Source organism: Delphinus delphis, chromosome 19 (genome assembly GCF_949987515.2).
Source record: "Delphinus delphis chromosome 19, mDelDel1.2, whole genome shotgun sequence".
Lineage (NCBI taxonomy): Eukaryota > Metazoa > Chordata > Mammalia > Artiodactyla > Delphinidae > Delphinus > Delphinus delphis.
This window is the reverse complement of record NC_082701.1, coordinates 50,138,466-50,162,259: the sequence shown is the minus strand read 5'-3', so window position 1 is coordinate 50,162,259 and position 23,794 is coordinate 50,138,466. Positions and strand designations below refer to the sequence as shown.

General features: G+C 51.3%; 3 protein-coding genes across 6 annotated transcripts; 2 read left to right on the top strand and 1 right to left on the bottom strand.

The window, feature by feature from the left end:
- The first annotated feature begins 90 nt into the window (after positions 1-90).
- On the top strand, positions 91-2,132 carry PSMB6 (proteasome 20S subunit beta 6). The gene is made up of 6 exons (XM_059998429.1): positions 91-246; positions 670-737; positions 1,066-1,197; positions 1,313-1,442; positions 1,644-1,788; positions 1,914-2,132. The coding sequence occupies exons 1-6, from the start codon at positions 145-147 to the stop codon at positions 2,054-2,056; spliced, it is 720 nt and encodes a 239-aa protein (XP_059854412.1). The 5' UTR covers positions 91-144; the 3' UTR covers positions 2,057-2,132.
- A 1,457-nt stretch (positions 2,133-3,589) lies between these two features.
- Positions 3,590-9,583, bottom strand: C19H17orf114 (chromosome 19 C17orf114 homolog). 3 transcript variants are annotated; one of them, XR_009516936.1, is made up of 3 exons: positions 9,445-9,583; positions 9,146-9,239; positions 3,742-3,879 (listed from the first exon to the last, which is right to left on the bottom strand). XR_009516936.1 is itself a non-coding variant. In XM_059996816.1 (2 exons), exons 1-2 carry the CDS (start codon positions 4,385-4,387, stop codon positions 3,713-3,715), a joined length of 240 nt encoding a protein of 79 aa, XP_059852799.1. In that variant the 3' UTR covers positions 3,590-3,712. The 3 variants fall into 3 exon arrangements, 1 of the variants encoding a protein (XP_059852799.1); XM_059996816.1 differs by lacking the exons at positions 9,146-9,239; positions 9,445-9,583 and adding an exon at positions 4,315-4,387 and having other exon boundaries at positions 3,590-3,879; XR_009516937.1 differs by lacking the exon at positions 9,146-9,239 and having other exon boundaries at positions 3,745-3,879; positions 9,445-9,514.
- Positions 9,584-9,717: 134 nt separating this feature from the next.
- Positions 9,718-21,874, top strand: PLD2 (phospholipase D2). Of its 2 annotated transcripts, none has more exons than XM_059996814.1 (25): positions 9,718-9,856; positions 10,526-10,635; positions 10,724-10,854; positions 10,960-11,102; positions 11,529-11,634; positions 11,727-11,792; positions 11,916-11,974; positions 12,122-12,214; positions 12,307-12,459; positions 13,065-13,214; positions 16,092-16,175; positions 16,318-16,396; positions 17,175-17,285; positions 17,466-17,636; positions 18,020-18,146; positions 18,321-18,439; positions 18,530-18,643; positions 18,784-18,888; positions 19,111-19,199; positions 19,306-19,419; positions 19,594-19,643; positions 19,907-20,041; positions 20,267-20,420; positions 20,804-20,918; positions 21,170-21,874. In XM_059996814.1, exons 2-25 carry the CDS (start codon positions 10,527-10,529, stop codon positions 21,392-21,394), a joined length of 2,802 nt encoding a protein of 933 aa, XP_059852797.1. In that variant the 5' UTR covers positions 9,718-9,856; position 10,526; the 3' UTR covers positions 21,395-21,874. The 2 variants fall into 2 exon arrangements, with proteins under 2 accessions (XP_059852797.1, XP_059852796.1); XM_059996813.1 differs by lacking the exon at positions 9,718-9,856 and adding an exon at positions 9,923-9,976.
- The last annotated feature ends 1,920 nt before the right edge of the window (positions 21,875-23,794 follow it).

The following is a 23,794-nucleotide window of genomic DNA, read 5'->3' as shown; positions in this document are numbered from 1 at the left end:
GCAAAGAAGGTTCACTACACATTTCTTTTCCTTTCTGCCGTCAACCGTGGCGCAGCTTCGACCCCAGAAGGCCCCAGAGCACGACTAAAGAGGGTGACGGAGCGCTTTACGACAGTTGCTTTGTGGCCGTACCGGAGGAGGAAGATGGCGGCCACCTTAGTAGCTGCTCGGGGAGCGCGGCCAGCACCAGCCTGGGGGCCTGAGGCCATTACCCCCGACTGGGAAAACCGAGAAGTCTCAACAGGGGTAAGGAAGGACTCGGGGTTCACGAGATATGCACAGGGATTGAAGCGATGGAAAGATAAGGCTGGAGTGGGTTGGGAGAACTGGAGGGGCGGGGAAGAGAGGTGGTCTGTGTGATGCTGTCAGGCAGGGGAAGGGTATCCTAAGGACGCAGGAGTGGTGTGGGAGGAGGTGGAAGGTAGGCTGAAGCGTGGAATTCTGGAATCTTGCAGGACGAAAGCTTAAGGTCAGGGTGGGTCTTTGGGAACTTGAAGATTGAATTTCTGGTATTCTGCGGGTTATTGAGAACCCCATGAGATTTGACGATGTGTTGGTGGCGCACGACTTTTCTTATACTCTAGGGACTGGATAGACGGATCATTAAGGTTTGTGTATGCTGGAGAATATGGAGAGGCCCAGACTCACCCCTTTCTCCTCTTTCTCCAGACCACTATCATGGCCGTGCAATTTGAAGGGGGCGTGGTTCTAGGAGCCGACTCCAGAACAACCACTGGGTGAGCTCAGGACAGATATGTGAAAGGTCTTCTTCCCGTCTTTCCCTTCCTTCCTTCCTTGCCTGCCAGCCCATCCTTACCCTCCATAGACTACTGTGGGAAGGGAGGTTTCGCCTCTCCCGGGAGATAAGGATTTGTTCCAGCTTCTACTGCTTCGTAGTTCTCTTCACCTTTTGGTGAACTTCTTGCAAAAGTTTGTTCTCCAGCCTGCTTCAGTTTAGATGAGAACTAACAGGAAATACTGGAATTCCTGTTGAGGGAGTGGATGGTAAAAGATGAAAGTGGGAGACAGGTGGGGTCCTTCCCTCACTATTCTGCTATCCTGCAGGTCGTACATCGCCAATCGAGTGACTGACAAGCTGACCCCTATTCACGACCGTATTTTTTGCTGCCGCTCAGGCTCAGCAGCTGATACCCAGGCAGTAGCTGACGCAGTCACTTATCAGCTTGGTTTCCACAGGTACTTGTGGGCATTGGGGGAGCAAGTATCTGAAAGGAGTTGGGACCTGAGGAGCGGAATAGTCTGACTTCCAGGTCCTGACACTGCCTTCCCTATGACTCCCTTCACCCTCTAGCATCGAGCTGAATGAGCCTCCGCTGGTACACACGGCAGCCAGCCTCTTTAAGGAGATGTGTTACCGATACCGAGAAGACCTGATGGCAGGAATCATCATTGCGGGCTGGGACCCCCAAGAAGGGGGGCAGGTCAGATACCACCACCCCGAGAACATTGGAACCATGCCTTTCATTCTCTCCCCACCGCAGGCATTTTCTAGTTCTCTTTCCAGTCTCTACATCACTTACTATTAACTTTTCACATACCAGTTCCGCAGTGGACAGGCGAACATATGTGTGTTGTGGGGAGGGTACAAATGGTGACACTCTTCTCCTCCCTCCGTCTGGCAGGTGTATTCGGTACCCATGGGGGGTATGATGGTAAGACAGTCCTTTGCCATCGGGGGCTCCGGGAGTTCCTATATCTATGGCTATGTCGATGCTACCTACCGGGAGGGCATGACCAAGGAAGAATGTCTGCAATTCACTGCCAATGGTGAGAACTGCGGCTTCTGGGTCTGTGAGCATAAATCCCCATACTCGAGCCAGGCCAGCATTCCTCTTTCCTTGCCACGATCCCAGCATCTGACTCCAATCCCAACTCTCTTCTTTTCTCCACAGCTCTCGCTTTGGCCATGGAGCGGGATGGCTCCAGCGGAGGGGTGATCCGCCTGGCAGCCATTGCAGAATCAGGGGTAGAGCGGCAGGTACTTTTGGGAGACCAGATTCCCAAATTCACCATTGCCACTTTACCACATCCCTGAATCCTAGGATTCTAAGATACAACAAGAGACATCCCATACTGATGACAAAATTCAATAAATAGTTTGTCAGTGAGAACCTGTGTGCTTTGGGGTTCTTTTCTTAACCTCAAGCCTGAACTTCTCTGGCCCATTTCTGTTTGTATAAACCACTGCCCTGAGGGAGCTGGAGAGGACCCTTCTCCAGGCCATCATGCCCCACACTTTCGTTACCATATCCAGGTCTCTGTGACACTAGTGTGGTTGGTGTAGGGGTTCCCAACAAATGACCCAGTCCCCTCCCTGTTTAAGCCTAAGGGGGAACTCAGAATTCTGAGAGAGACTGGAGTCACCTCCCCTCAGCCTGCCTCCTGCCTCCTGGGAGGCTACTGGCCCTAAAGTCAGAAGGACTCCACATGTCCGACCCAGGTTCACAGTCCCCTCTCTTCACAGTCACCTCTGTCACCTCATCTTGTCAGAAGCAGCAGTGTGACTTCTTTGGCTTTCGGGAGGAAGTTGGACCTTGGTGCACATGGAGTTTAAGTTTGACCTTGAGTGGGAGAGGGCGGCCACTGGGAGTGCTGTGGGTTGGCTCCAGAAGCCACCATTCCCATGGGGAGGTGATGGGAAGTTACCTTTCAGCCCCACGGATGAGAAACTGAGAGCTGGCTCTGGCCCCTGCAAGACGGTCCCCACTCCAGCCAAGTGCTCATTGACAGTGACCGACAGTCTTGCCCTAATCTACATTTCTCCAGTCTATGGATAAGGGAACTGTGGAAGCCACATTTGAAAACCTGGTTCTAGAATATAATCCTACCCTGGAGGATTTCGGGGGGTACAGAGGAGGCTTCCTAAGGAGTTGGTGAGGTCCTGAATTAAGTGAAGAAGGATCTTTCACCCCAAATGTGTGTCTCAAAAGAACCAATGCGGAACTTTTGATTTTCTGCAAAACCTGTTCTCCCGGTCCTCCCTGTCTCAAGGCATCTTTGATTCCTCTTTCCCTTGTACTCCAAAATCCTGAGAACTCTCCATCCCTCAACAGAAAGGCCTTTCCTGGCCACTTGAATTTTAAGAAACCACCCTCCTCCACCCTGCTCTCACATTACCTGTTTAATTTTCTTCGTAGCAGTACTTACCGCTGTCTCCTATTACCATGCTTATTTATTTATTGTCTGCCTCCCCTACCAGAAAGCAGATTCAGTGAGAAGAGAGAATTCCTTGTGCTTGATTCACTGATATATTTTCAATGCCTGGCGGGGAGTGGACATTTGATAGTCATTGAACGAATACGCTCCCTAGCCCCATCTGCTGTCCTGCCTACCCCGCACCCGCTCCAAACTGCTCTCACCACACTCAACTCTGAAGCTTGATTTCAGCAAACCTACTTCCTGCTAGGCACACCTGGGCGCCGCATGAGATCAGCTGCCTCCTGTTCCCCAATCCTGCGTCCTCACTCCCACCTCATGCTGCACTTCCCACCTCAGCCCCATAACAGCCCTGGTGTCGTGGTCCCCATCTCCTCTCCAAAACATGCACATACACACAGCGCTTGGCAATTCTCAGTGTATTTAATAAGAAGGTCATGAGGGATCTGAGGGAGCTGGACACTGGGATGACTGAGAAGGTGGGGGAAGGAAGGTTGCCAAGGCCTCCTGGAAGTTCAGCCCTTGGTTGTCCCCTTCAAATGGTGGAGTCGTTGGCCGATGCTATGTCATGCATCTGGTGGCGGAAGGAGAGACGGGCTTTCCTGCTGAAGTAGGCGCCAGACCCAAGGGACCCTCCCTCAGCCACGATGGAGGCTACAGCTGGGCTGGGATCTGGATCTGGGGGGGCAGCTGGATCCAGGCCTAAAAGGGAGATTGGAGGGGGAAGAAAGGAGTTGTGTGTCAGGAGGAGGAAAGAGGCCAGGGAACCTAGGGGGTGAGTGTCGCTAGCATCAGCAGGGAGAGGAGAGGGGACGTTGGCAGCAGGGCTGGCTTCCCTGGCCCGTGACCTATGCACTGGACACGGGGCCACCCCCAGAAGGGCCCCCATGCTTGGTGTAATGCTCTGCTGTCACTGTCTTGAAATTCTTAATAACTTTTTTAATAAGGGGGTCCCACTTCATTTCGCACTGGGCCCTGCAAAGTGTTTAGCCAATCCTTTGGCGAAGTGATAAATCCACCTCCCGCCCAGGGGGCAGATTATCCTTTTCCCTTCCCTGATTTGAGCATTTGCCTTTCTCCCCAGTGCAGTTTGTCTGTCTGCCTGGCAGCCCACCTTTTCCTCTGTCTCCCCCGTACCTGCTCCTCTTTCAGTCCCCCGCTGTCTCCGGCACCCACACCATGGGAAACACCATGCCCCCTTCAGATCCATCTCAATAATGGACGAGACTGGGATGCAGACAATGGCCAGGAGTGCCCTAGGAGGGATGTGGTTTCCCAGCCCCTCCACTGTGGGCAAAACTACCACTTAGCCTCAGACCGCCTGGTGATTACAGGCGCCAGGAGATGGAAGGGGGAGAAGAGGGAGGAGGGAAGGGGTGGGGGATCCCCCACTCAAACGCCTATCCTTTTGTACCCCCTTAATTTTGGGGTCGTCTCTGATCCCCACGGAGAAGCAGGAGGAGACTAGGAGGGGAGGCATGGTAGAGACAGACACACAAGTGCCGGCACAGACAGACGCAGTGAAAATTCATCGTAGCAATGCCAGACGACAAGGGTGCCAGGCTGGACCCTGCTGGGGATTCATTTGTATTTTATTTTATTTTTTGTTAATATTTATTTATTTGGCTGTGCCGGGTCTTAGTTGCGCCATGTGGGATCGTCGTTTCCGCGTGCGGGATCTTTTAGTTGCGACCTGTGGGATCTAGTTCTCTGACCAGGGATTGAACCCGGGCCCTCTGCATTGGGAGCGCAGAGTCTTAGCCACTGGACCACCAGGGAAGTCCCTCGTTTATATTTTAGAATGAGATTCATTTGTATTTAGAATGCCCAAGATGTAAAAAATTTAAAGAATAGTTTATTTTTTTAGAACAAGAAACTTTACTAGTTAGGGAAATGTTATGTTCTCAAATGGTCCAGTAGCTCTCGACCCCTTTTATGAAAATAGTTGTAATTGATTAATTATGCTGTGCCAGGTAGATTCTAGGGACTTTTACGTTATCTCACTTGATCGTGTCAATGATTTGTGTGTGTGTGTGTGTGTGTGTGTGTGTGTGTGTGTGTGTGGCCACGCCGTGCAGCATGTGGGGTATTAGTTCCCGGACCAGGGACTGAATCCATGCCCCCTGCATTGGGAGTCTGAACCACTCGACCACCAGGGAAGTCCCTTTTTCTTTTTAACGTCAATGATCTTTTAAAGTAAGTGTTATTATCATGCTGATCTCAGAGATGAGGAATCAGAGGCACTGGGAGATTAGGTAGCTTGCCCAAGGTCACACAGGCAGTTATCAGAAGAGCAGTACTTTCCCTCACCCTCTTCAGTCTGACCCCAGAGTCCACTCTGTTAACTGCCACACTGAGCTTCCCAAGCATGTTCCTGACAGGTATTGCCCTCAGCCAGGTTTAAGGCAGCCAGAGCCCGGGCTGGGAGCCTCCGGTCCACAGTATGCTAACCAAGGACCCTAAATGCCCTCCAAGAGCTATATTATCATTCCTTCAGGGTATCATGATGTGGGAAAGGTTGGAAAGCACTGCTGACTATGCTGCCTGACTGAAATCTGTTATTTTATTTTATTTCTTTTTAAATTTAATTTTTATTTTATATTGGAAAATCTGTTTTTTAAATTAACTTTATGGAAGTAAAAATTTACATACAATTTAATGCACACATCTTAGTGTACAGTTCTATGAGTTTTGACAAGTGCATACACCCATGTAATCACCACCCGAATCAAGATATAGGACATCTCCATCACCAAGTTCCCTGTGTGGCCTTTACTCTCCCTCTTTTTCCCCACTCCCTGCCACAGGCAACTACTGATCTGATTTCCATCACTATAGATTGGTTTTTCTGTTCCAGAACTTTATATTAATGAATCATATAGGACTACTCTTTTGTGTACGCTTCTTTCAGCAAAATGGTTTTGAAATTCACCCGTGTTGTATGTATTAACAGTTTGTATTTGTTGTAATCACAACTTTATTGGGAAATAATTCATGCACCATAAAATTCACCCTTTAAAGTCCACAATTCAGTGGTTTTTTTACTATATTCACAGAGGTGTGCAACGATCACAGCTAATGTTATAACCTTCTCATCACCCTCAAGAGAAACCCTGTACCCATTAGCAGTCACTCCCCTGTCCTTCTCCCCAGCTACTGTCCCAGCTATGGTCTCTTTGGATTTACTTATTCTGGACATTTCATAGCAATGGAATCATATAATATGTGGTCCTTTGTGTCTGGCTTCTTTCGCTTAGCATAATGTTTCAAGGTCCATCCCTGTTGTAGCATGTATCAGTACATCATTCCTTTTTGTGGCTGAATAATATTCCATGGTAGGGATACACCACATTTTGTTTATCTATTCATTACTTGATGGACATTTTGGTTTGTGTCTACTTTTTCGCTATTTGAATAATACTCCTGTGGACATTCATGTACAAGTTTTTGTGAGGGCATACATTTTCAGTTCTTTTTGGCATATACTTAGGAGTGGAATTGCTGGGCCATATGGTAAGTCTACACTTAACATTTTGAAACTGTTTCCGAGGTGGCTGTACCATTTTACACTTTATTCATTTTTATTGCTGAGTAATAGTCTACAGGCCACAAATTAATCAAAATAAAAAACCTCTGCTTTTCAAAAGGCACCGTTATTTTATTTATTTATTTATTTTGGCCACGCTGAGTGGCTGGGCCCCAGCAGTGAAAGAGCCAAGTCCTACTGGACCAACAGGGAATTCCCAAAAGGCACCATTATTTTAAAAAAACAAGGCACATTCTGGGTGAAAATATTTGCAATACATATATCTGATGAAGGATTTGTATCCAAAATATATAAAGAACTCTTACAAATCAATAATAAGACAAATAACATGTTTTTTTAAAAAATTAGTGAAAGAATTGAACACTTAAAAAGAGATATAAAAATGGTCAATAAGCACATGAAACATGGTCAACATCATTAGTCATCAGAGAAATGCAAATAAAACTATGATGATGTACTATTTTACACTTATTAGCATGGCTAACACTAAAAAGATAGACAATATCAAACGTTGGCCATGCTGCAGAACAAATAGAATTATCATACATAGATTTTGGAAATGTAAAACACAACAACCATTTTGGAAAACAGTTTGGCAGTTCCTTTTACCCCCTATCTTAAAATATTTCACTTATTTAAAAAGTGCTTTTTCAGAGTTGGAGGAATCAGGCTCCCTGACTTCAAACTATACCACAAAGCTACAGTAATCAAGACAGTATGGTACTGGCACAAAAACAGAAATATAGACCAATGATACAGGATAGAGTGCCCAGAGATAAACCCACACACATATGGGCACCTAATTTATGACAAAGGAGGCAAGAACATACAATGGACAAAAGACAGCCTCTTCAATAAGTGGTTCTGGGAAAACTGGACAGTTACATGTAAAAGAGTGAAATTAGAACACTACCTAACACCATACACAAAAATAAACTGCAAATGGATTAAAGATTTAAATGTAAGACCAGACACTATAAAACTCTTAGAGAAAAACATAGGAAAAACCCTCTTTGACATAAACCACAGCAAGATCTTTTTTGACCCACCTCCTAGAGTAAGGGAAATAAAAACAAAAATAAACAAATGGGACTTAATTCAACTTCAAAGCTTTTGCACGGCAAAGGAAACCATAAACAAGACAAAAAGACGACCCTCAGAATGGGAGAAAATATTTGCAAATGAAACAACAAAGGATTAATCTCCAAAATATACAAACAGCTCATGTGACTCAATATCAAAAAAACAAATAATCCAGTTAAAAAATGGGCGGAAGACCTAAATAGACATTTCACCAAAGAAGACATACAGGTGGCCAAGAGGCACATGAAAAGATGCTCAACATCACTAATTATTAGAGAAATATAAATCAAAACTACAATGAGGTATCACCTCACACCGGTCAGAACGGTCATTATCAAAAAATCTAGAAACAATAAATGCTGCAAAGGGTGTGGTGAAAAGGAAACCTTCCTGCACTGTTGGTGGGAATGTAAATTGATACAACCACTATGGAAAACAGTATGGAGGTTCCTTAAAAAACTAAAAATAGAACTACTATATGACCCAGCAATCCCACTACTGGGCATATACCCTGAGAAAAACGTAATTCAAAAAGAGACATGTACCACAATGTTCATTGCAGCACTATTTACAATAGCTAGGGCATTGAACCAACCTAAATGTCCACTGACAGATGAATGGATAAAGAAGATGTGGCACATATATACAATGGAATATTACTCAGCCAAAAAAAGGAAAGAAATTGAGTTATTTGTAGTGAGGTGGATGGACCTAGCGTCTGTCATACAGAGTGAAGTAAGTCAGAAAGAGAAAAACAAATACCATATGCTAATGCATATATATGGAATCTTAAAAAAAAATGGCACTGATGAATCTAGTTGCAGGGCAGGAATAAAGAGGTAGACATAGAGAATGGACTTGAGGACTTGGGGTGGGAGGGTGAAGCTGGGGCGAAGTGAGAGTAGAATCGACATATATACACTACCGAATGTAAAATAGTTGGCTGGTGGGAAGCAGCAGAGCACAGGGAGATCGGCTCAGTGCTTTGCCATGACCTAGAGGGGTGGGATAGGGAAGATGGGAGGGAGGCTCAAGAGGGAGGGGATATAGGGACATGTGTACGCATGTGGCTGATTCACTTTGTTGTGCAACAGAAACTAACAGTATTGTGAAGCAATTATACTCCAATGAAGATCTATTGTTTAAAAAGTGCTTTTTAATGACCATTTTAAAATAGCCTTTATTTGTCACTTTCTTCACCCTGCCTCTATATAAATGTGTGCAATTAGAGATCAAACAAGTTTGGCTAGTTTCTTAAAAAGTTAAAACGATGGAGCAACTCCACTCCTAGCTATTTACCCAAGAGAAACGAAAATATATTGCTACACAAAGACTTACCCAGGAATGTTTATAGGAGCTTTATTCGCAGCAGGCAAAAACTAGAAACAACCCAAATGTCCATGAAGAAATATCCATCAGCCCACTCTTCCATCTAGAAGAGATAAAGAAATCTACTTTAAAAAAAAATGAAATATTTTGTCTATTAGAACCTGAAATTTTTCCTGTTTCCCCTTAGACTGTTAGTTTCAGAAGAGCAAGTCCCGTGATAGTTTTGTTCACTACTGTATGCTCAGAGTCTGGCGCGGAGCAAGTACGCAGAAAGTAGTGAATGAATGAAAGAATGCAAGCTTGCGTACGTTAATGAATTTGTGGCCACCAGCCCTCGGGCCTTCCGTCATTCCTTCCATCTACAAATGCCAATGCGGTTCTCAGCCGGCCCGGGAAGGGGACACAGCCAGGTCCCTGCCGCGGAGGCGCGTCCCGCCAGGGGCCCTGGCGGGATCGGTGGCCGGAGAGGCCCCGGGGGGGCCGGCGCCCGAGCGGAGGAGGGTGCGCAGGGCCGAGGGCCCACAGGGAGGAGCGGGCCTGCACGGACCGACGGCGCGGAACAGACTGACAGCCCGGCAGACGGCGCCGCACCGATGCACGGGGAGGGTAGCGCCGTCCCGCAGAGCCGAGGGCGGCCCCAGCGCCCAGGCCGCACGCAGGACTGCAAGGACAGGCCGAGGGCGGCGGGGGCGGGACAGGACCGACGAGAATCCGGAGGAGGTGAGGCCGGGGGCCGTCCCGCCCCCAAGGGCAGGCCCTGAGCGCCCGCCCCGCCCTGGCCCTCTGGGTTGTGGGCTCCGGCTCTGACTCTGCTGCGCTGCCTCCGGCTCGGCTGCCCGGGTGAGGGGGCCGGGGAGGGGACGCCGCGGAGGTGCCGGGCCCAGGAAATTGGGCGGGGACGGGAATGAGCTTGGGCTGCGGGTCCTCCTGACTCAGCCTCATGCTCAGATTTCGGGGTTTCCCTCCCGGGCGGGGAACGCATAACTTCCTCATTCCCGCCTGGACCCCTTCTTCCAGCTGGCTTGGCCTGGCTGGAGCCCCGGTGGCTCGGGACCCCTGGCAACCCCCGGGGCCCCTCCCCTGGCTTCTGCTCTGCCCCACTTCGGGGCCATCCGGGCCTGGCCGGGTGTTCCTCGGCACCCTGGTTACGGGACGGGAGGCGGGACTCAGGCATTCTGGATGCAGGAAGGATCGAGATAGGGGATGGAGATTAGAGGCGGGTTGGCAGGACGTTGCAGACCGATGAGCCATAATCAGAGAGACGGGGAGTCAACGGGAGCCAGGTGGGGGGTAGCGGGGGACCTGTGGGAGATGGAAGACCGTGGGGTGCGATGGCGGGCAGGGTTCTGCAAAGCAGGTCACCTTCCTGAGGCCTCCCCATATTCCTAGGATGGCGGCGACCTCCGAGAGCCTCTTCCCCTCTGGGGGTGACCTGGACTCCAGACAGTTACAGATGGAGCCCGATGAGGTGGACACTCTGAAGGAGGGAGAGGACTCAGGTACACAGGGAGGACGCCCTCAGGGAGAGGAGGAGGAAGGGGCTGAGACCTCCTGGAGTCCACATTCTTCCACTTTCTCTCCTGTCAGCTGACCGGATGCACCCCTTTCTGGCCATCTACGACCTCCAGCCTCTGAAAATTCACCCCTTGGTGTTTGCCCCTGGGGTTCCCGTCATAGCCCAGGTGGTGGGCACTGAAAGATACACCAGTGGATCCAAGGTGGCTGGGCTGGCACCAGGGAGGGGGCTAAGGGGAGGGCTGGCCAGAGTGGGGGCTGCCACCCAACCAGGGGACATCCATTCAGTCAGTTCCTCACTCCCCCAGGTGGGCACCTGCACTCTGTATTCTGTCCGCTTGACTCACGGTGACTTTACTTGGACAACCAAGAAGAAGTTCCGTCATTTCCAGGAATTGCATCGGGACCTCCTGAGACACAAAGTCTTGATGAGTCTGCTCCCTCTGGCTCGGTGAGGGGGACAAGACTGCCTCCTGTGAAGGGCAGGTGCCCCCTCACCGCGGGGCAGCATGGGATGTCACTGCCCCAGCCCCCATTGCTGCTTTCCGTCTGTCTCATCCCCAGACCACAGCCTTTCCTCCCCCAGCTGCTTTCCTCCCCCAACTCTGGCCACTGGGCCTGCTCCTCTGACCCCGGTTACCAGGAAACCTTCCCTGCTCAGCTCTCCCTGTCCATGGTTCTGGGCCAGTATCTCAGCAGGGCTGGATGCCCAAAGTACCCTTGGCAGCCTCCCACCTTTTTCTGTCTCCATCCTCAGGGTAAGGGGCATTCCTTCTGCCAGCCCCTCGCTTCCTCCAAGACCCCACCTCCAGTGCTTCAGGAACCTAGGCACCCATCCTCCCATCCTCCTATTGACCCTCCCCCATCACTTCCACAGCTTTGCCGTTGCTTCTTCTCCAGCCCAAGAGGCAAACAACAGACAGATGCCCTCTCTACCCCGGGCAGGTCCTGAGGGCTCCGCCAGACATGCATCCAGCAAACAGGTGGGACCAGACACCAGGTCCTCTGGGAAGGTGTTTGGGTGCAAATGGTTCTGGTCCCATCTGTCTCTCCCTTTTTCCCATCCCTACTTCAGAAATACCTGGAGGATTACCTCAACCGCCTCCTGACCATGTCTTTCTACCGCAACTACCATGCCATGGTAAGGTCAAGAGGCTGGTGCCAGGTCTCTTGAGATGGAGCAGGGGGCAGAGGACCAGGGTCAGTAGAGTCTGAGGGGCTGAAAATAAGAGTCTCTCCTCTGGGCCTTTTTCTTCCTCTGCAGACAGAGTTTCTGGAAGTCAGTCAGCTGTCCTTTATCCCAGACCTTGGATCCAAAGGACTGTGAGTGTCTGACACCCCTCACCCGCCATCTGCCAACATCTGGATCTCTCCCTGGCTGAGAATAGGGAAAGAGCAGTGCACAGCGGGCTGGAGGTCTGGATCCCTCATCCAGCCTCATCCAACATCTCTTCCTGGTTTTCCCCACAGGGAGGGGGTCATCCGGAAGCGCTCAGGTGGCCACCGTGTTCCTGGCCTCACCTGCTGTGGCCGAGACCAAGTTTGTTATCGCTGGTCCAAGCGGTGAGGCCTGAGCAGAGCCGCTGGGCAGTGGGTGGGGGTGAGGAAGGAGGTGCCAGGGGCATGGAGGAATGGTCAGAGCCCTTCCACTCCAGGTGGCTGGTGGTGAAGGACTCCTTCCTGCTGTACATGTGCCTCGAGACCGGCACCATCACATTTGTTCAGCTCTTCGACCCTGGCTTCGAGGTACAGGTGGGGAAAAGGAGCACAGAGGCACGGTACGGGGTCCGGATCGACACCTCCCACAGGTAAGGCCTCCCTGGTGTGGACAGACACCTGGTGAGTGAAGAGCCAGCCTGGGGCCCTAAGGGGAGTTAAGTGGAAGAGACCATGGAAGAAAGGAAGGCGTTCCCACCTCCCTGGAGCCGGCCATGATTTGGAACCAGAGAACTGTTCTAGTCAGATGCTTGGGGCTGCTCTTAGAGGCTGGGCGCAGAGAAAGAGAGTTGAGTATAAGCCTGGGGGAAGGACTTTTGGTGCAAAAGATAGGGCACTGCATTCATCCATTTATTCATTCAACAAACTTAAGGGACTTCCCTGGTGGTCCAGTGGTTAAGAGGCCATGCTTCCACTGCAAGGGGAGCAGGTTTGATCCCTGGTCATGGAACTAAGATCCCACATGCAGTGCAGCATGGCCAAAAAAAAACCCCAAAAAACAAACTTAAGTGGCTGGCACGATACCAAGCGCCAAGGACCCAACTGTGAATAAGGCAGATACACTCCCTGTCCCTGTGAAGTCAAGTAGGGACTAAGGGAAGAGGTAGGAAAGAGGTGATAGCTAAAGGGGAGGTTTCTGGGCCAGGCCAGAGGTGTGGAGGGTGAGGATTGTGGTTCACCCATTGTTCCCGTCCAGGTCCTTGATTCTCAAGTGCAGCAGCTACCGGCAGGCACGGTGGTGGGCCCAGGAGATCACTGAGCTGGCCCATGGCCCGGGCAGAGACTTTGTACAGCTGCACCGGCACGAAAGCTATGCTCCACCTCGGCCTGGGACCCTGGCCCGGTGGTGAGACGTCAACTGACATCCTTTCTGAAATCGTCAGCGGCCTTTCCAACCTCCTTGGTTTCTCTGAGTCCTTGATCTTCTTTATCTCCTCTGACCCCTTCTGACCTCAATAACCTCCCCCTTTGACTTCTCAAATTTCCCTGACCCCCTGACCTGTTTAATCATGCTGATCCCTCTGATTCCCCTCTGATCTTTCTGAACCCCAAACTGGGTAATCTCTGACCCCGACCTCTCCGACCTCCTGTGACCTTTTTAACCTCCTTTCACCACACTGACCCTCTCTGTTCTCAGTGATCTAAAATGTCTCTGATTTATTCGTCCACTTAATAAACATTTTCTGAGCACCCACTATGTGCCAGGTCCAGTGGCAGGGATAAGACTCAGTAGGTGATTCAGTCCCGCAACAATGGGAGTTTGCCACGCTGGTGGTAGGTATAGGGTACCAAGCACAGAGGAGGGGCATCTGCCCCAGCATAGGATGTCAGGACTGGCTTCTAGAAGGCAGTAACCCTGAGGTTAACCTTAGCAAGATAAAGAAAATGGAGAAGGGCAGTCCGTGCAGAGAAGCTAGAAATAGCCCAGCGTGTTTGGGAACCACAAAGACGGACCATTGTTGCAGCGTGAGGAGCAGTGGTCAGTAAAGAGTCTGGGGGTCGCAGGGTCTGATCAGTGCCTCTCCCACTAAGCTGAGGGTGTTAACCTTTATCATAGGCAGAGAGGAGTCATGGCAAGAATTTTTCTTGGAGGTGGTGTTGAGATTTTTTTAATTGGAGTATAATTGCTTTACAATGTTGTGTTAGTTTCTGCTGTACAACAAAGTGAATCAGCTCTATGTATACCTATAACCCCATATCCCCTCCCTGTTGAGCCTCCCTCCCACCCTCCCTACAGGGAGATCAGCTCAATGCTTTGTGACGACCTAGAGGGGTGGGATAGAGATTTATTAATTAATTTATTTATTTTAAAAATTTATTTATTTTATTTATTTTTGGCTGTGTTGGGTCTTCGTTGCTGGCTAGCACTTTCTCTAGTCGCAGCGAGCAGGGGCTACTCTTCGTTGCGGTGCGCAGGCTTCTCATTGCGGTGGCTTCTGTTGTTGCGGAGCACGGACTCTAGGCGCACAGGCTTCAGTAGTTGTGGCACACAGGCTCAGTAGTTGTGGCTCGCGGGCTCTAGAGCACAGGCTCCGTAGTTGTGGCGCACGGGCTTAGTTGCTCTGTGGCATGTGGGATCTTCCCGGACCAGGGCTCGAACCCGTGTCCCCTGAATAGGCAGGAGGATTCCCAGCCACTGCGCCACCGGGGAAGCCTGAGATTTATTTTTTAACATAAGAACTGATCATAGCTAATACTTATGTAGCACTTAGTGTGTGCCAGAAACCATTCTGAGTGTTTTATGTTTATGAACTTACAACAGCCCCGTGAAGCAGGTACAGTTGTTATATCCACTTTACAGGTGAGAAAACTGAGGCAAGGAGAAGTTAAGTAACTTGTCAATGTCACACACCTTGTAAACAGTGGAACCAGGATTCAAATCCAGCTAGTCTGGGTCAAGACCCTGCTCTTCACCATCAAACAGGACTGTTAGTTATTAAAAGTCTAACAATACGGAAACACATTAAGTAAAAAAATTAAAGTTCACTGCACAAGCCTTTACCCCCTGGCCCTTAGTTCTTCTCTACACCCCCTCCCCCAAATCCCATTTTTCTCCCCAGAAGTAATCCTGGTGATAGTTTGATATTTATCCTCCCAGATCTTTTCCTGCATATTTTCATGTGCTTAGCATATATGTTACTTTTTGTTTTAATGTAAATGAGATCATGCACTCTGTTTTATTTTTTTCACTTAACACGTATCAGAGATTAGGCATTTACATTATTTCCCACTTTCAGTCTTATAAACGATACTACAATGAACATAATCTTTGGTTAAGCACTTAATAGGATGTCTTCCTAGATATAGAATTACGAAGTGCATTTAATGGTATCGGGGGTATGTGGATTTAATATTCTGATAGGTAATACCAAACTGTCCTCTAAAAAAGCTATAAAACCAATGTATATTCTCACAAACTATGAGAATACTCACTTCCCCATATGCTAATATTGAATGTAACCTGCAATTTTATTTTTTGCCAATCTAGTGAATTTAAAAAGTGTTATTCATTTTAATATCAATTTCCTTGTTTAGTGATGAAGTTGAACATCTTTTCATCTATGATTGGCCATTTTCCCCCTGTGAACTATCAGTTCTCTTTTTTTTTTTTTTTTGGCTGTGCCGTGCGGCTTGTGGGACCCTGTTCCCCAACCAGGGGCCAAACCCGTGCCCTCCGCAGTGAAAGCACTTTTCTTTGTTCAGTTGGTCTATATGTCTTTTTTTTTTTTTTTTTTTGCGGTACGCGAGCCTCTCACTGTTGTGGCCTCTCCTACTGTGGAGCACAGGCTCCGGACGCACAGGCTCAGCGGCCATGGCCCACAGGCCCAGCCACTCCGCGGCATGTGGGCTCCTCCCAGACCAGGGCACGAACCCGTGTCCCCTGCATCGGCAGGCCGACCCTCAACCACTGTGCCACCAGGGAAGCCCCCTGTATGTCTTTTTGTTATTGATATGTTGGAACTCTTTATATGTGATGTATTAATCTTCCCAATCTTTAGTCATTTTCTTTGGTTTGTTGTGTCTTTTGTAGTTTGTAATTTTATTTAGCTTGTACTGGCAAATTTATCCCACTTTGATATATCTGCTACTGTCTGACCTCTCTGATCTCTCTTGGTCTTTGACACTGCTGTCACCTCTGACCCATGACTATCCTCCGGTCTTCACTCTCCAGAGCTTTCTGGCTTCTGACTCCCCTGACCTCCTTGGCTTGGCCTCCCCCCAGGTTTGTGAATGGGGCAGGTTACTTTGCTGCTGCAGCTGATGCCATCCTGCGAGCTCAAGAGGAGATTTTCATCACAGACTGGTGGTAAGTGGGGAAAAAGCCTGAGCAGGAAGCGGTAGGATAGGGCCTGCAACACATCAGCTTATGGGTCAGAAAAGGAGTGGAAGGGGAGGAGTGACTGTTGTCGGGAGCTTAGCTTGCCCTTACCCGCTGCCCTGAATCCCAGGTTGAGTCCTGAGATTTACCTGAAGCGTCCGGCCCATTCAGATGACTGGAGACTGGACATTATGCTCAAGAAGAAGGCGGTGAGGAGAGTGGTTGGGCCAGAGGGGAAGCATGGTGGCGGGGTGGCCTGTGGGTGGAGATTGGTTAGAAGGGACTGTAGCATGGGGGAAGGCAGGGAATCTGAAACTTGAGGAGGAGGAAATATGCCCATCCTGGCTCAGTGTCTGGCAAACATCGCTGCCTCCCCTTCCCTAAGGAGAACTGACACCTCCCTGTGCTTGCCCTTCCTCTACCTGGTATAGACTTTCCTCCCAGTATCCATTACACTCTGTTGTGTTACTGCAGGGTGGACATGTCTGTCTCTCTCCCTGGGCTGATTAATATCACTAGTTCCAATACAAGGCATAGTGTCTGCTATGTTGGGAGCCTCCATAGATGTTGATGGGTGGGAGGAAAGATATGTGGGTGATGGAGAGTGGGTGGGCGAATGGATGGGTAGATGATGGAAAGGGAGATAGATAGAAGGACGTGAGGTTGGGAAGGTGGATCAGTAGGAGAGTGGGTAGGTAGATGGGTGAATGATAGATGGTAGATAAGGGGATGAGTAAATTTTGGGGAAAATGGGTGGATAGATAATGCTGGCTAGGTGGGTAGATGTGTGGATGGGTGAGCAGATAGATGATATTCAATCTGGGTTTGCTGTGAGCATCAAAGCAGGGTGTAAGTGGCAGAGCTTTGAGGATCTCCACACAGGGAGGAGGAATATACAGGAACCCTGAGCATGGGGAAGGGTTTGGGAGGGTGGGAAGGGGTCCTTCCGAGAGAGGCATTAGGATCTGATTCCCTCACTAACCACAGGAGGAGGGTGTCCGGGTGTCCGTACTGCTGTTTAAGGAAGTGGAGCTGGCCTTGGCCATCAACAGTGGCTATAGCAAGAAGGTTCTAATGCTACTGCATCCCAACATAAAGGTGACTCTCAGGCATCAGAGACCCCTTCCCTGCAGCCCTCCTCACCACACTTTCCCATCCCCTCAACCCTCCCTTTTCTTGAACATCTCATCCTTCCGTCTTTCCATGCTCTCCCCCAACGCCTCCTCTTTCTTCTCCCACCTAAGCTCACTCTCCTGAACTCCCCCATACCTGCTCCAGGTGATGCGCCACCCAGACCAGGTGACTCTGTGGGCCCATCATGAGAAGCTCCTGGTGGTGGACCAAGTAGTGGCCTTCTTGGGGGGGCTGGACCTCGCCTATGGCCGCTGGGATGACCTGCACTACAGACTGACTGACCTTCGGGACTCCTCTGAGTCAGCTGCCCCCCAGGTAACCCCCCAAGGCCTTCCTGAGCTCCCCCAAACTCAGCTAACCTAAATCCACACCCCTTCCCGGCTCCAGCCTTCCCCTCCAGTCATTCCAAGCCCACACTCAGGGTTCCTTGGCCTTTCTGGGACCCCAAGAACCTGCTTTGAATATACTATGACCCGGTCCCCTCCCCATGTCCGTTACCCACCCCTCCCCCCATTCCTCTAGGGATTTCAAATGCATCTGAAGGGGAGGACCGGGGAATCAAACTCTCTCTGCTTCATTCTTACTCTGTGTGTCTCTCTGTCTCCCAGTCTCCCAGTGCTCCTTTCTTCTCTTTGGCCTGGCTCTGTACAGCCCCATGACCTCTCCTTGCCCCTGGCTTGGGTGTGTTCCCCCTACAGCCTCCCACCTCATGCTCAGACCCTCCAGCTACACCAGACCTCTCTCACAACCAACTCTTCTGGCTGGGCAAGGACTACAGCAATCTTATCACTAAGGACTGGGTCCAGCTGGATCGGCCTTTTGAGGGTAGGGGTCCCCTTCCTCCAAAGCCCGTGAGAGCGGGGAGCAGGGGTAGAAGGCAGGGCTGGGACTGAGGATGGGATGAACTGGGTCAAGGGTAATGCACCCTCCTCCTCTCTGCCCCAAGTGTCCCCAAGAGACCATCCCTGACCTCTCCCCTGACTCTCTTGGGACCCCCAGATTTCATTGACAGGGAGACCACACCCCGGATGCCATGGCGGGACGTCGGGGTGGTGGTCCATGGCTCACCCGCCAGGGACCTTGCCCGGCATTTCATCCAGCGCTGGAATTTCACCAAGGTGCTCGATCCCTCCTGTGAGGCTGGAGGGCGGGAGGGAGCCTGGGGCAGCTCGTCACCTCCCTCTGACTCTGCCATCCCTCTTCCTCAGACCACCAAGGCCAAGTACAAGATACCCAGGTACCCCTACCTGCTGCCCAAGTCCATCAGCACCGCAAACCAGCTCCCTTTCATGCTCCCGGGAGTGCAGTGCGCCACCGTGCAGGTGAGGCTCCGACTTCAGCCTGCCCTCGCCTCCCTCCCTTCAGCCCAATGCCCCGGCCCACTCTCCCTGACCTGAGAGCCCCCGCCAGACCCCTCCTCTCCCGGGCTCAGGAGCCACATCATATTCGCCGTCCCCCCCAGGTCTTGCGGTCAGTGGACCGCTGGTCAGCGGGGACCTTGGAGAACTCCATCCTCAATGCCTACCTGCACACCATCAGGGAGAGCCAGCACTTCCTCTACATTGAGGTCTGACCGGGATGAGGGTGGGGCAGAGAACGGAGGGGACATCCCAGGGGAGAGACTTAGGATGTCAGTGGCATCAATCGTTGAGGACTGGCATAACTGGGCCTGGAGAAATGCAGAAGGCTGGGGCCAGGGCCTGGAGCCTGGGGCTGGGGACGGCAGCAGGGAGCTGAGGGCAGGGGCTGGGGCCAGACTGCTGATGTCTCTCATTGGTCCCTGCCCCAGAATCAATTCTTCATTAGCTGCTCAGATGGGCGGACGGTGCTGAACAAGGTGGGCGATGAGATTGTGGACAGAATCCTGAAGGCCCACAAGTAAGATAGACCAGCCAGAGTGTGAAGATTGTGGGCGTGGTTTAAGCCCAACTGGATGGGTGGGGCTTGGGGGAGAGGTCACACCTCTGACTCCACCCCTCCCCAGACAGGGGCAGTGCTTCCGAGTCTACATGCTTTTGCCCCTGCTCCCGGGGTTCGAGGGCGACATCTCCACAGGTGGTGGTAACTCCATCCAGGCCATTCTGCACTTCACTTACAGGTGACCCCCGCCCCCCTCAGCCAGACTCTACCTCTCCATGGCCCCATCCTACCTATGCCTCCATCCTGACTCCGTCCTGATCCCTTCTTGCTAGACTTTTGAGGTCCACCTCTCTCCTGACATCCCCCATCTCCTCCCCAGTCTCCACTTCCCTCACCCATTCTCTTCCCTCAGGACGCTGTGTCGTGGAGAATATTCAATTCTACATCGCCTCAAAGCAGCCAGTGAGTGCTGGGAGCTGGGGGTTCAAGCCCTGGACCCCCGGGGAGGGGGCAACTGAGGGACTGGAGCCCCAGGGATGGAGGGAAGGAGGCTATCACTCCTGCATGCTTCTGGAGCTACTGCCTGAGCCCGCAGGTGGCCTTACACTGCAGAGAGAAGTATATAGACCAGGGCTTCTGAAGTGAGGAGGTAGATGGGACAGGGCTCTGTCTGCACATGGAGATTACCTCTCTGCACTCCCCTTCCCCCCATCTCTTACTCACAGTGGGGACAGCGTGGCGGGACTATATTTCCATCTGTGGGCTTCGCACACACGGAGAGCTGGGTAGGCACCCGGTCTCAGAACTCATCTACATCCACAGCAAGATGCTCATTGCAGATGACCGGACAGTCATCATTGGTCAGTGCTGGATCTCGGCCCCCGGCAACGAGAGGAGGGTGGGGAGAAGTGGAGCAGGGCCCAGCCAGGGGCAACGGGATGGAGGTGGGTGGTGGAGATTGCAGCTGAGGCCCAACTGGGGATGGAGGCCAAAGAAGGTGTGTTGCCCCCAGGCTGGTTCTTGGGTAGAGGTGATGGGGTCTCCTGGGCTCAGGAGGACGCAGTGTGTCCCGCACCACCCACCAGGCTCCGCAAACATCAATGATCGGAGTTTACTGGGGAAGCGGGACAGTGAGCTGGCTGTGCTGATCGAGGACACGGAGATGGAGGCATCCCTCATGAATGGTGTGGAATATGAGGCGGGCAGGTTTGCCTTGAGTTTGCGGAAACACTGCTTCAGGTAGAGCCGGGGTGGGGTGCTACAGCGTAGTGGGAGAGGTGGAAAGGGGGAGGGTCTGCCTTTTGAGCAAGTGTGAGGATTGCTTAGAGGTAGTACTGGATTTCCCAAGAGGCAGACTCATCCAGTTTAAGGTACCGGCAAAGCAGGGATACCGAAAAAATGAGAAACAAATATTTCAAAAGTAATTTGGTGTATCTTTTAAAGCATTAAAGTAGTCGCCAAAGTAGAGACAAATTAAAGCTCTGTTGGACTCGTTTACGCTTATTGTACTGTCTAACATTGCTTCTATTTTGAAATACCTGGGTAGGCACATTATAATTTTCTGGTATTCAGGCTTTCAAAGGATCTTAATCTGGCCCTGCTGGGACCCCTTTCTCCTGCAGCGTGATTCTCGGGGCAGATGCCCGGCCGGACCTGGATCTCCGAGACCCTGTCTGTGATGACTTCTTCCAGTCGTGGCAAGACACAGCTGAGAGCAATGCCAATATCTATGAGCAGGTGGGCAAGGGGGGTGGGCAGGGGTGCTGGCAGGGGGAAGTTCATGGATTATCCTGTCTAGGGTGGGATAGAGAGGAGCCCCCGCACAGCCATCCTCATAAGAGGATGAGGGTCTGGGGACATCATGGGATTCAGTGGCTCAGGGTCAGTGTAGAGGGATATGGTGGGCATGAGGGCGTCTAGCCTAGTTGGGCTTGGACTCTTGGGCAGTCTCCCCAAGCCTTATTGGCTTCCATGCCTCTCGCCCACAGATCTTCCGCTGCCTGCCGTCCAACGCCATTCGCTCCCTGCGGGCACTCCGGGAGTATGTGGCCGTGGAGCCGCTGGCCACGGTCAGCCCTCCCTTGGCCCGGTCTGAACTCACCCAGGTCCAGGGCCACCTGGTCCACTTCCCCCTCAAGTTCCTGGAGGATGAGTCTTTGCTGCCCCCCCTGGGGAGCAAGGAGGGCGTGATGCCCCTAGAAGTGTGGACATAGCTGCGGCTCCAGCCCGGGAGAGGTCACCAGCTGCTGGGCTCTACCTCATCTGGCTCCCTGCCCCCTCACCCTGAGCACCGAGGGCAGTGCCTTTGAGACCTGGGGGAGGCAGGCATCCCCGGAGGGAACTAGAGAAGTCACAGAGGACCCTTTCTTGAGAAGTAGCCAAAGAGGACACTCTCAAGCCCGGGCTGAGGAGGCAGGAGAGGGTCCAGAGAAGTTCATCCTCCTCGCTGCCCAGTTCAAACCACTGCTACAAAGGAGAAGCAAAACACCTGCCAGGATGCCTGGGGCCAGCCTCCTACTCCAGGAGGACCAGATTCTGCCCTAGGCCTTCCATCTCTCCCTTCATCTTCCTGCCCTTGAATGCCCTCCCTGCCCCAGGGCCTTTCCCGGTTCATTACTGCCAAGGTGGAGGGAAGGATGCAGCCGCTCCGGCTTCAGTGCCCATGGTGGGGAGGGGACGGGGGGTGGGGGGATGCACACTAACCTCCCCCACCAGCTGATGACAGGCACTAACTCTGTATCAGTTCAATAAGCGTTTCATAAATAAAAGCCTAGAAAAGGTCCTTGCCTCTTCCTGGGCTGAACTGAGTGCTTGTCTCAGCTGCCCCCCCCCAGGCCTACACACAGCAGCACAGGCCCCTTCATCCTCTCTCCACACCACTGGTTTCTTCTTTCTGTGACTTCAGCTCCGCTCCGCTCGTCTGTGGCTTCGGGAGCTCCGTCAGTAGGTGCTGGGAAGACCAGGTGTTCACACAGGGATGCCTGGGTAAAAGAAGGGCGGGGTCAAACCAGGACTCCTGGAGGACAGTGGAGCTGATGGTGCAGCTTCAGGTGAGGGAGGCGCCCAAAGAAGGGCCCAGAGGGGCTGCCTCTTGTTCCTCAAGTGACTGCAAGGGGAGAGGCTTAGCGAAGCCCCTGGGAGTGGATAAGGGTATAAGGCTTGAGGTCAGGAAGAACTGGGCCCAAATCCTGGACTTGTCACTTACTACCTTGGTGACCTTCTCAAGTCACATCACTTCTCTGGGCCTCGGTGATCCCAACTGGGAAATGGGAATAATACTTAATAACTGGCTTGCTGTAAAGATTCAGTCATTGACTTAGATATTTATTGAGTACCTGCTCTTTGCCAGACACCATTCTAAACTCACATCAGTGAGTACAACAAAGTCCCCACCCTCGTGGGACAGGCACGTATGTCCTGGAGCTTCAGTGTCCAGTACAGTAGCCACCAGCCACATTTGGCTATTTACATTTAAATTAATTACAATTAGAAATAGGTAAAGATTTAGTTCCTCACTCGCAGCAGCCACGTTTCAAGTGCTCAGGAGCCACTCGTGTCTAGCATATTGGACGGTGCAGGTACAGACCATTTCCGTCATTGCACAGAGTTCTATTGGTTGGCACATTGCACAGAGTTCTATTGCTCCAGAGGGAAGAGAGAAAATAGATGGTGTAGTCTACAAGAGAATGTAGTTCACACTGGACTGAGGAGGGTTACCTCCCACGGCAGGTGGGGAGAAAAGGATAAGATAACAGGGGTATACAGAGAGAGCTCTTTGAGTGAATTGGTGACTTTTGTTTCTTAAGCTGGGTGGTGGGATATGAACTTTATATATTTTTTTCCATATCTTTTTGTATATGTGAAATATTTTGCAATTAGAAAAAAGTTTAGTACAGTCCTGGATCTTGCCCTTTGTTCCCCCAGCCTCACTCCCCAATCTCCGAATTGACCACAGGAGCAGGAAGAAACAGAGGGGAATAGAGTGAGCAGTTTAGGAGGACTTCCTGGAGGAGGGGTGCGCTTGTGGATGATGGCGTGGAGAGAGGGGATACTGTGGCCTTGCTCCCATCCTCTCCTTTGAGTCCAGCCCCCCCACTCCGTTCCTCTGAAGAAGCCGCTTCCACACAAGAAATTACCCCTCCCATGTAGAGCCAGCCCCCAGGTACTAATTGGCATTCTGCTAATTAGCCTCCTTGTCAGCACTCAGGGCTCTTTCCCTAGGGGACCATTACCTCATTAACTGCCGGAGTGGAGTGGAGGCAGCAGCTGCCCCAGGGCTGGGCCAGGGGGAGGTGGGCTTCTGCTTCATACTGTCTGCTGGTCTATCTGCTCCCCACTCATTTGTCCTGGAGTTTCTTGAATGGAGGCCCGCACAGTGTAGGGAAAAAAAGCAGTGGGCCTGCAATCAGAAGAGTTGCCTCTTAGACCCAGGGTGAAGAGAATGAATCCAGCCTCCCAAGGTGGGTGGGAGGCCCTGAGGGTGATTGGGTCTGTGCAAAATGTCCAACCCCCAGGGATCCAAAATTTGTCTTATTTTTATCTATTTATTTATTTTTGGCTGCATTGGGTCTTCCCCGCTGTGCGCGGGCCTCCTCCAGCTGCGGTGCGCAGGT